The 13,012-nt window shown below is 41.0% G+C and overlaps 1 protein-coding gene across 1 annotated transcript; it reads left to right on the forward strand.

Annotated features, from left to right (window-relative positions):
- Positions 1-10,969: 10,969 nt before the first annotated feature.
- On the forward strand, positions 10,970-12,712 carry six1a (SIX homeobox 1a). Its single transcript, XM_089004139.1, has 2 exons — positions 10,970-11,832; positions 12,035-12,712. The coding sequence occupies exons 1-2, from the start codon at positions 11,273-11,275 to the stop codon at positions 12,330-12,332; spliced, it is 858 nt and encodes a 285-aa protein (XP_088860265.1). The 5' UTR covers positions 10,970-11,272; the 3' UTR covers positions 12,333-12,712.
- The last annotated feature ends 300 nt before the right edge of the window (positions 12,713-13,012 follow it).

Here is a 13,012-nt window from a genome sequence, read left to right on the forward strand (position 1 = left end):
ATGAATGTACCTTTTTTTTGGGGGGGGGGGGGGGCATTTGCACTACCATCACAACATTATCTGGGCTTCCCGGTGTTGTTTTTCCACAGGTCTCAACAAATGCACACGAGCAAAATATATACATATAATGCTATCTTTTTGAGCTTGCCGCCGGTTTAAATGAAAAGGTCACACTGTGGGGCTTCACGTGTCAGTCATACGTCGTTCAAGAACGTGCCGCTACAAATATGTATGCTTCCCAAATGGATCAGGAACAAAAAGGACAAAAATATTTGTGTGTGTGTGTGTGTGTGTGTGTGTTTTAAAGGACAACCGACATCACTTTTTTGTTTCTTAACTGTCATCAGAAAAACGTTTTATAGCATCTAAAATACCCAAAACACGCAGTGTGATATTTTTAGTGAAATGCAAAACACCAATAAAAATGACTTAAAGTGTCCAAAATCGGCAAAAAAATGAGCTGCAAATTGGGCATTTTGAGAAAGTCCCGCCCCCGGTTTGTGACGTCACGCCAAGACGTCTTGCATTGCTGCAGAATCAAAACAATGGCTTCAGATTTGGAGAATATGCTTTCTTTTTACACCTCCAGTTATGAATATGATTCAAATAGTTCTGAAGAGGAAAGCATACATGTTTGCAATCGATTAAAGAATTTATTCCATGCCATTTTGAGGCAACATTGGGGAGAAACGATCACCAGAAAAGAGGCACAAAATGGCGACCAACCTCCTGTGAGGAATTAATCAGCACGTTTCCACAGGCTGATAAATTCCTTATATGGAGCTTGGACACCCTCTTCTGGCAGCTTTTGGGTGCAACACAAGGTTTTCAGACCAAACAATACAGCAAAATACATTGACGTGATGGAAGGACTGCTACAATGTCTTTTTTTTTCGGTCAGGGGGCGTTCCTTTAGTGACGTCACGTACGGACTCGTCACCAACTCAAAAATTTCTAAAAAAAAAGACTTCCTGAATATTCAGCGCGAGTCTTAAAACGTAAAATATAGCTATATGAGGTGGAATCTTTGTAAAATATGCTCAGTAGAAGTCATTTGAAGCCATTTTACAAATTATGGACACAACTTGTCCGGAGACGTCGGTTGTCCTTTAACAGACAAGGGTAGCAATGAATTGTCTTTGTCAATTTGTTTTTTTTTTTTTTTTTTACATCGTGAATAACACTGAAAGGGAACTTGGCAATCTGAAGGCAAAAAAAAACATTCAGATTCAGAGAATTTCCAACACCTCCACCAACTGCTGTTACTTTACTTTACGGCCTTTAATGGGAATATTTGTTGGGTGTCAGATTAGGAGGAGACAAGGAGAATGTGGAGGCCATTTGTCAAGTGAGTCTTTTTTTTTTTAACTACGGGAGAACACGTTTCTCCTTGTCAGAATTTTTAAAAAAAACATCATAAGCACATTTCAGCCTGCGGGCCATTCGAGGTGTTCTTATCGCTTGAGTGCATCAACTGTTTCTTTTGTGTGTGTGTGTGTGTGTGTGTTACCAGACTCCTAATTAAAGTTTAGCAATTTCTCAGTGCTGAAACTTAATATGCAAAAAGTGAGTGATGGGCATTTGTTTTGTTTTTTTTTTAACTTGGCTTGGACAATGTTTGTTATCTGAAATGATGTGAATGTATTTTTCTAAACTTCTGTCATGCAATAAAAGTCTATATTTATAAAAATAGTTAAAGCTATCAAGCTACATATTTGATATCTGTTAGTTATCTATTAGCTAGCTACTAGCTGTTGACTGGCTATATAGCTAGCTCGCTATTAGCAGTCTCGCTGGCTGGCTAGCTATCGAGCTAGCTATATACTGTGTGAGCTAGCTGTCTAGCTTCCTTTCTATTCGAGTTACTTCTGGCTTGAGTAAAGCTATCAATCTAACTACCTAGTTATCTATTTGCTATCTGTTACTTATCTATTAGCTATCTATTAGCTATCTATTAGTGGTCTAGTTGGCTGGTGAGCTATCTAGGTAACTATCTACTACCTATTTATTAGCTACCTAGCTAGCAATATGCTATCTTAGTTATCTATTAGCGCTCAAGATGGCTGGCAAGCTATCTAGCTAAGTATCTATTAGCTATCTATTAGCTAGCTAGCTTCCTAACACTGGCGCGTCTCGCTGCCGCTGCTCACCCACAAAAAAACTGATCCTGTGACTCTAAAGTGACCTTGAATGTTTTGAAAGGCGCTTATGACTGAAATGTATTATTATTACTATTATTATTATTGTTATTATTATTATTATTATTATTATTATTATTATTCTTGACCAAAAACAAGGCTCGCTTTTGACCTCCGTGTACGCTCACAGCTTTATGAGAGATAAAAGCTATATAGCCATCTAGCTGGCTGGCTTGCTATTTAGCTAGCTAACTATTAGCAACTATTGGCTAGCTAGCTAGCGTTCTATCTATTTGAGTTACTTCCTTCCGGGTTGAGTGAACGCTGGCGAGTGTGTTTGCCGCTGCTCACCCACAGAAAAACTTATCGTGTGACTGTAAAGTGACCTTGAGAATTTTGAAAGGCGCTTATGAATTAAATGTATTATTATTATTATTATTATTAAGAAAGTGTTGATTCTTGGCCCAAAAATAGGCTCGCTTTTGACCTCCGTGTACGCTCACAGCTTTATGAGAGATAAAAGACACCAAGCATATGTCTCTTCAACATTTAAGTAGCCAAAGTGTGAGGAAAGGGGGTGGGGGTAACTAGCGTGCTATAATCCAGCGAGCTTGCTGCCGCTTGCGCTCTCTGCGAGTGATCGTTTGCACATGCCTGGAAAACCTGGACTTCATTAGCCCTCCTTTTCTCATCTCAGCCTCTGTAATTCAAATAAACAGCAATGAGATTTGCAGAGGTAAAGCCTTTTTGGGGTGGGGGGTCCAATCCAATGGACTGGGGGAAGGCCAAACACCCCCCCTTATTCCACCCTTTTCAAACCAATCCTCCTTTCTGCTCCGGACCGACATGTGGAAGAATGAATCTGAGGTGCTGTCACTCAACAGACACTGAGGCTCGATCCACTGAGAGTCTCACATGCATGGCTTGAGGGGGATTCTCTGCAAATTCACAAATTCCCACCAAATGTGCGTCCTCACTCTATGGCGCCCGACCAAACTAGCGCAGAGAGATACGAAAAAGGCCCGGATTTGACGAAAGGACAAAAAAAATGAAGGGATTTGATTTGATCCGCGCCGGATTATTGATATTTAGGTCTGAGGAATTGCCATCTAACTGGTGGTCCATATAAACAGAGGCTGTTTGTCTGTGTTCATTGTTGGAGCAAAAGCAGCGAGACAAAATGGCTGAAGCCAAGCAGGAAGGGAAGGAGGAGGGCAAGGATAGGATAAAATTACCTGTGCACAGGTGACCTCGTCGCCATGGGCAGCGGATTAGCTGATTGTCGGGTATCGGGTGACCCCCCCCCCCCCCTCTTTCTACTCCTCCTGCAATATTGAAAAGGGTGAAAACAGCTTTGTTAGAGGCCAGGACAATATGCCATTTGGAGTGAGCCATAGACTGACTCTCACGCAGAGGATGATGATGATGAGGAGGAGGAAGAAAACATTAAGCTCATTTTCTACAAATGTGACATTAAATCATTCACTGCCATTCACAAATGTATTCAGGTTTTGAAAATAATGACGTAGTGCGCCATTCCCGATTTTTTTTTTTTGGGTGCTGATAAAGCGCAGGCCGTGGCCTCTGGCAATTTTTCCCCATCCACAAGAGGGCAGCATTCCCCTTTTTTCCATGTAAGCATTTTGTTCCAGTTACAGCTATTGTTAAAGCGCTATATGAACAAATATGTATGTATCGCATTGTATTTTGGACATCCGCCCTCATTTCAAGCTCATATAACTCCAGACCCATATCATTTAGGAATTAACTCTTTTTTTCCTAATGAAATAAGAGTCTTGAAGGTACAGGCGCTTAGAAATGAAATGTATTATTATTATGATTTATTATTATATTCATAATTATTCATAATTTATTTTGGAATTGCAAATATGACGTGGAGCGCCATTCCTGAATTTTTTGGATTTTGTTTTTTCATATTTGGGTGCTGATAAAGCGCTGGCCGTGGCCTCTGACATTTTTCCCCATCCACAAGGGGGCAGCATTCCCCTTTTTTCCATGTTAACGCTTTGTTCCAGCTTCAGCTGTTGTTAAAGCGCTATATAAATCAATATGTATGTATTGCATTGTATTTTGGACATCTGCCCTCATTTCAAGCTCATATAACTCCAGACTTACCTAACTTAGGAAATAACTCTTTTCTGATGAAAGAAGAGCGTCAAAGGTTTCTAACGCTGTATTGAATATTTATGTAGTCCTAAAACTCAATAGTCTGTGGTTCCTGGAATTCGGGTGACAATGACAAAAACCCTGGCACTGGAGCGGACACATTTTTGCACAATGTCTGGCAGTGAATGAGTTAATGTCGGATACTGGAAATGTATTTATTGAATTTAATCCCAAAATATTACAGTGCACACAAACCTAGTTTTCGAATGTCTCAATTCTTGATTACGTAGTTCGGTTTTTGACCAAAAATGGCGGGAGTTTGTTTATGACTCGGTTTACAACTGAAAATGGGTTCTCTATCAAACTGAGGGCACCTGAATGCACCACTGGACTACCTGACGCTTCCTTATACGTAACTTCCTTGTTAAACATTCCATACACATCTACTCTATTTTGCCCGTATTTACTAAATGCAATTCAAAACATACTTGCAGGAGAGGTGGTTGGGGGCCGGTGGGGTGGGGTGGGGTGGGAGGGGGTGTGGTTTAGGCAGCTCCTCCAGAACCCCGGCCTTATTAAAAACACTGACCTGTGAACTTTGAGATGCTTTGAAAGCTGACATTTAATGCGGCGCAGCAGACTGCAAGCCATATGTAACCTGACCTAGGGAGCGCCGTACTCCGCTGCTCCACGTCCCACTAATGAGAGGGCAGGGGGTCGGCGGGTCGGCGGGTAGTGGGTAGCGGGTAGCGGCCTAGCTCGGGGAGAGAGACCCACCACGACTGAGTTGCTTCCCGCTGCTGCGAGCAAAAAGTTGAGCTCTCCGCCGGGCTGCTGGGAACTGCTGTTTGGAGGAACAATATGGAAGGAGAAGGACTGAAGAAGTGTGGGAAAGAAGGAAGTAGACATGATGGGTGCTGCCAACAGCTGATAGGGGGGGGGGGGGGTGACACAAACACATAACACACACAAAACATACACACACAACACACACACACACACGCATAACACACAAAACTATACGCACACATAACACACACACATAACACACACACACATATAACACAAACACACAAAAAAGCACAGACATTAAACAAAACACACAAACACACAAATCACACACATTAAACAAAACACACACACATACACAAAAATAACACAAACACACACATTACACCAATGCACATAAAACACACACAAATCACACACAAAAACAGATGAACATCCACACACACATAATGCAAAAATAACACACACATAACACACACATAACGCAGAAACACACACACAAATAACACACATTACACACACATATCACACAATCACACACACATAACGCAGAAACACACACACACACAAATAACACACATTACACGCACATAACACACATATATCACGCAATCTCACACACATACACACATAACACATTCACACAAAAACACACAAATAACACGCAAACACACACACCACACATGCACAAACACAAACAAATAACATTCAAACACACACACAGACCACAATTACACACAAACACACACACACACATAAATAACACACGGAAACACACATACACGCACATTACACACATTACACACATAAGGCAAAAATAACACACACACATTATACACAAACACATAGGACAAAAATAACACACACACATGTCACACACATAACGCAGAACACACACACACAAATAACACACAACACAACAATGCACAAATAACACAAACACACACACACGCAAAACACACAAACATGCACAAATAACACACAAACACACACATATAATACATACACAACACAAACACGAACACTAACACAAATAATACAAAAACACAACACAACACACAAACACACACATACGAATAACACAAACACACACACACAAATAATACAAAAACACAAACACACAAACAAATAACACACAAATACAGACACACACAAAAAAAAAACAAACACACGCGCACACATAACACGCACGCTCACGCGCAGAATACACGCACAATGAGTTACAATAACAGTTTAGTGAAAGTATTGTCTTGGCGCCCCCTCCCTGCCAGATTGCACACAAAAGCACCACAACTATCGTTCAATTTGTGTTTTTCAGCCCGTGCCGTTTGTTTATTTTTGCACCCAAAAAAATATCCCTTCCACTGTCCCCCCCACGCCCTCTCTCTCTCTCTCTCTCTCTCTCTCTCTCTCTCTCTCTCTCTCTCTCTCTCTCTCTCTCTCTCTCTCTCTCTCTCTCTCTCTCTCGCTCACACACACACGCACACACACACGCACGCACACACACACACACACACACACGCACGCATACACACGCACACACACACACACACACACACATACACACGCACACACACACACACGCGCACGCACACACACACACATACACACACACAGTTCTCCAGCCCTCACAAAATAGTTTGCTGGTGGTGTGTTTACGGACCGCAAGGCCGTAAACGCGCCAAGGCTGTAATTTGTGGAGTCGGCCCTCTGGAGGAAATGCGTAATGATTTTGATGAGGAGGGGGCTCCTGAGAGGGTGGGGGTCGAAGCACGGTGCACTTGTAGCAGCTCTAATTTTCCAACATGACAGGAAACTCTGTTAAGCTGATAATTGCAGCTCCAATTTCATTTAACTCACTCATGTCAACAGTTGTGTTGCGTTTGAGGAGAAGGGGCCCGCCATTTTGTTTTTAATTTGAGGCACATCCAACCAAAGGCGTCATCGATTTGACCATTAACATTTATGGGTAACATCGTGTGTTTTTTGTTTAATACATATATCATCGTTTTTGGACAGAAAAAAACGAACATGTTACTCTTTATTAGACGTCACTCGCTGTTTAGGAGCGAGGGAGGAAAGTCAGACTAAACTAAACGTTCCCTTCAAGACTTTATCTGGCTAATTTAAACAGCATCAGCGAGGTTCCACTCAATACAGCTGAATAGCACTTTGGATGTAGAAAACCATCTGTGAGCCGTTTCACTTTTCCTCCATATTTTACAAATATAAACCCCCGCTATACGGGGGTGGGGGGGAGCCTTTTGATGGTGACGTTTTTATGAAGGGTACTCTTGTGTGTTCCCGCTTAAGTCTCTCTTACCCCCCCCCCCCCTCTCCTCCTCTCCACCGGGGTGAAATGTAGCATTTCATTGGTTTCCTTGACGACGCTAGGCGGAGGGGAAAAAACGACGAGTTTTGTTTCCCAATGGGACAATTTAGAATAATTTAACACGGCAGCTCAGGTGTATTTTGAAGAGGGTGAAAACAAACACTGAAATTTTTGTTATTGTGTTGTCCCTCACACTTGCGTGGACCACTTAGTCGGTAACACCCCCCCCCCCTCCTCCTCCAGCAAATCATATTGAGAAAGCACTAACAAGTGATAGCCTGTAGTATCCCCGAGGATTGCATTACTTGCACGGGTAAAATGGGTAGGGAGGGGGGGGGGGGGGTGGCTGAATTCTGGCCGTGGCCGATGGAGGGTCGACATCTTGAAATAATTTGGCCCCCCGGGCTGTTCGGGTTAAAGGAGGAGGCGCGTCGCAATGTGGTAGAGATATTAGAGAAACCCGAGAGCTGCTCATCAGACAGCTCATTCACTCAAGCTTTTACACAGCCACATATGTCCTTTTGTTATACTGTCCGGCAACAGTGCACGTGGGTTTCTTTCTACACACATCGGGTCAGATTGCCATACAAATGTTAACTCATTTGCATTTTTTTAAACCTGGCTCTAGTCCAGATGATATGTATTTATTTTATTAATTGTATTAATTGTATTTATTTATTTATTTATTTATTTATTTATTTATTTATTTACTCGTTTATTTGTTTATTAATTTTAGATTCGTTCATTTATTTGTTTAACCTATGTATGTAAGTATTTATTTAATTATTTATTTAATTATTTACTCATTTATTTATTTACCTATTTGTTGTTTTCGTGTATTTATTTATTTATCTATCTGTTTATCTTTTTTTAATTTACTTATGCCTTTATTAATTAATTAATTTATTTATTTATGATATGTATTATTATTATTAGATTATTTGTATTTATTTATTTATTTAAAGATTTTCCCTGGTTTATTTATTTATTTATTTACTTATTTGTTATTTTCGTGTACGGCATTTATTTATTTATTTTTATCTGTTTATTTATTTGTTTATCTATTGTTCTATTTATTTATGAATGGCATTTATTATATTATTACATGATTATCTTATTGATTTATGTATGTATTTACGTATTTAGGTAGTATTTATGTATTCATGTATGTATGTATTTATTATCTCTTAGTGATGTTATTTATTTGTTTGTTATTTCATTTATTTATTCATCTATTTATCTCGGTTTTTAACGCCATTCGTTGAAGGTGCACTTTTCAATGCGGTGCACCTTATGTATAGAATTTTTCTTCGTTGAAGGTGTGCCTGATATTCCAGAAAAGACGGTAATAAAAAAAAACAACACTAAACTGCAGTCTAAAGTTTAAAGGTACACACACACACACACACACACACACACACACACACACACACACACACACACACACATACATACATACATACATACATACATACACACATACATACATACATACATACATACATACATACATACATACATACATACATACATACATACATACACACACACATATATATATATATATATATATATATATATATATATATATATATATATATATATATATATATATATATATATACCCCCCTATATATTTTCAATGCGGTGCACCTTATGTATAGAATTTTTCTTCGTTGAAGGTGTATATATATATATATATATATATATATATATATATATATATATATATATATATATATATATATATATATATATATATATATATATATATGTGTGTGTGTGTTATTTAGTATAAGGGCACACGAGTAACCGCACAACACCAATGCCACAACTTCGATCCCATTTTGAAATACATATATAAGCATTTAAAAGAGGGAGGGGGGTCGTGTTTCAAGAGTGTGCCGGGCGTAGACAGAGAAATGTGATCCTTGAGGCTCGAACCAACAACTGCTGTAGCACAACCGACCAGACCAACGCAGTCCCTCCAACTCATTTACTAATGGATCGGTTTAGTATTTCAGACCACCTGAAAAAAGTCTCATCTGAAATGGTGGAGAGAAAATCTTGGGGGGGGGGGGGCTACAAAAACATGATGAGGCAGAAAAATAAAGGAGGAAACGGTTTCGATATCTCAGCGTGATGGTTTCACCCCCCCCCTCTCGTGAACATAATTCAACAGACGCCTTGGATATAAATCCCAAGTGTCAAATCTTCATTAAAAAAAAAGAAAAGCTATGCAGCCCCCCATTACTCAATTTAATGCGACAGAGTTGCTTCGAGATTGTTTTTTGGAGGGGATTGTGTATATCAAAATGAATCACATCGGAGGAGGGGGGTCGCTCTCGCTTATTTTTGCTGCAGTAAATTGAACGCGTCAGATTTGCAATTGAAATTTATTATTTTGGGGGGGGTTGATACTGTACAGCCAATCAATCGTGTCAGGGTCGTTTTCTCACGCGCACGAAAACACACACATAAATGTGCTTTTTCTTTTTAGCCAAATTGTGGTTTGTCATCTAAAAATCGTGCGTATTGGGACCCCCCAAACTTTGCAATCGTGGGTACTTATTACATTATATCACTCCCTATAAAATAAACGGCCTGGGTCATTATTAGAACTGTGAAAAGGTGATGCATATATACAAGAATCTGGATGGAATTAAGGGATGGCGTTAACAAGAAAGGCCTCGACACAAACGTACAAACACGCACGCACACACACACAACACACAAAAATACAAACACACACACTAATAACACAAAACACACACATAACACAAACACACACAAACAACTAACACAAAAAACACACACACACACAAATAACACACAAAAACACATACACATTACACACAAATAGCATATATAACACACACAGATAACACACAAAACACACAACATAACACACACAAAGAACACACAAACCACACGCACAGACATACACACAAGACACAAATAACACACACCGATAACACACAACACACACACAAGAAATAACACACAAACACACGCACACACAAACACATTAAAAAAAAAATAAAAATAACACACAAACACACGCACACAACACATATTACACACACACATAACACACAGACACACGTAGCACACGAAACACACACACATTACACACACACACAAATACCACAATAACACACACTTAACCACAAAAACACACGCAAATAACACACACACACATAACACACATGACACAAGAACACACAATCACATGACACCCAGACACACACAAATAACACAAAAAACACACACGCACACACAAAACACACGCCTAACAAAAAATCATACACACAAATAACACAAACACACACAAATAACACACACAAAAAAACCACACATACGCAAAACAAAAACACACACACATTTCACCCTCCACCCCTACGTATCCCGACTCTAAATAATATGTAGGACGTCGAAGCAGGTTTAATGCGGCCTTGAAGAGGCCTACAATAATTGATTAGTGTTTAGGAGCTGCCGTGGGGGGCTGTGTGTGGGGGTGGGGGGCACGGGGAGGGGGGTGAGTCGGAGGTGGAGGTGGAGGCGCGCTCCTATTTCAGCCCCTGACGCGTCGCCTCCGGGGAGGAAACGGAGCTGCAAAGTCAGTGCTGGCTCTGCTGTAAAGGGGCTTGCAAGGGGCAGACGCGGAGCCAATCACCGGGACGCACTCCGCTCCCTTCTTCAAGCTTGACATATCTCCTCCACGAACAAATTGTCCCGACAATCAACATCTCCAAAAACTACCAGAGATCGAAAACAGGGGAGGGAGTCCGGGATCCAGAAGACCCCAACGCGGAAGGATTTGTTGCAATCAGACGAGAAAATAACAAGACCTCAGCCTCCATTGGGTTTTTTTTAACCCCTGATCATGTCGATTTTACCGTCTTTCGGCTTTACACAGGAGCAAGTGGCGTGCGTATGCGAGGTCCTCCAACAAGGAGGCAACCTGGAACGTCTCGGTCGCTTCTTATGGTCTCTCCCCGCTTGCGACCACCTCCACAAAAACGAAAGCGTCCTCAAGGCGAAAGCTGTTGTGGCTTTCCACCGGGGTAATTTCCGAGAACTCTACAAGATCCTGGAAAGCCATCAGTTCTCCGCTCACAACCACCCAAAGCTTCAACAACTTTGGCTCAAGGCGCACTACGTGGAGGCAGAAAAACTACGCGGTCGTCCGCTCGGAGCCGTCGGGAAGTACCGCGTCAGGAGGAAATTCCCACTACCTCGCACGATATGGGACGGCGAGGAGACCAGTTATTGTTTTAAAGAGAAATCAAGAGGGGTTCTTAGGGAGTGGTATACCCATAACCCATACCCGTCCCCGCGGGAGAAGAGGGAGCTCGCCGAGGCGACTGGACTGACCACCACGCAGGTCAGCAACTGGTTCAAAAACAGACGGCAGAGGGATCGAGCCGCGGAGGCCAAGGAACGGTACGTCTGTACTCCAAATCACAACGATTGTAGTTTAAATAATTTTACGGGTGCGTGGATAAGAAAAATAAAACAATCACAACACACCCTTGATTAATTTCGCTTAATTTTCCCATTTGATTCAATGAAAATAAAAGTGAGTCAATTGGGATTCTGATTGATCTGAAGAGTCGCAAATGTCGTGTCATTTTCTCCCACGCAGGGAAAACAGCGAAAACAACAACGCAGGCGGTAACAAACAGAACCAGCTGTCCCCGCTGGACGGTGGAAAATCGCTCATGTCCAGTTCGGAAGACGAATTTTCACCCCCTCAGAGTCCAGACCAGAACTCGGCGCTTTTGCTCCAGGGCAACATGATCCACCACACCGGGGCCTCCGCCTACTCCATGCCCGGCTTGGGGGGGCCTCAGCCCGGACACGGCATGCACGGACACCCGCACCAGTTGCAGGATTCCTTGTTGGGACCTTTAACGTCCAGTCTTGTGGATTTGGGCTCTTAAAGACGTTATTTTATTTGAAAAAGAAAAAAAAAATACTAAAAATAAAAGAAGAGGACGGATGAGTTTATCAGATTGATGTATAAAATAATACGATTGTAGCCGATACGTTATGATATAGACTAACTTGTCGTTGAATGTGATTGGAACTTGAAATGATTTGATGCGCTTAATCTGTACAATATCGGGAGTTTTTCTTTTTTTATTATTATCTCTTGCACATGAAAGCCTTAAAAACAAGATTTAAAACCCTGAACGAAAGAAACACTTATGCGGACTACTCGTTTTTTTCCCTCTCCCTTAATTTATATTTTGTTAAAATAAGATTAGTCAGGTTCTGGCATTAGTTTCAAAATAAAAGTAAAATGAATGGATTTGTCTGACGTTATTGTGCGGTGGGTTATGTTTGTTGATTTAAGCAAGCAAAGAAAACAAAAACTCAATTTTCTTTCTTTTTTTCTTCTCTTTTTCCGCTCTTTCACTCTTTCTCTCTCCCTGTCTCATTTTTCTCCATCTCTATGTTTCCCTCTCTTTTTCTCGCTTTCTCGTTCTTGTCTTTCTTTTTCTCCATCTCTCTCTTTCTCTCTCGCTCTCTCTCTATATTTTCTCTCTCCATTTCTCCACCTCTCCCTTTCTCTCTCTCCGTACTTTTTCTCCCATGCCCCTCCCCTCTTTCTCTCTCT

This window comes from Hippocampus bargibanti, linkage group LG09 (assembly GCF_051943395.1).
Source record: "Hippocampus bargibanti isolate YZ-2025 linkage group LG09, ASM5194339v1, whole genome shotgun sequence".
Taxonomy (NCBI): Eukaryota; Metazoa; Chordata; class Actinopteri; order Syngnathiformes; family Syngnathidae; genus Hippocampus; species Hippocampus bargibanti.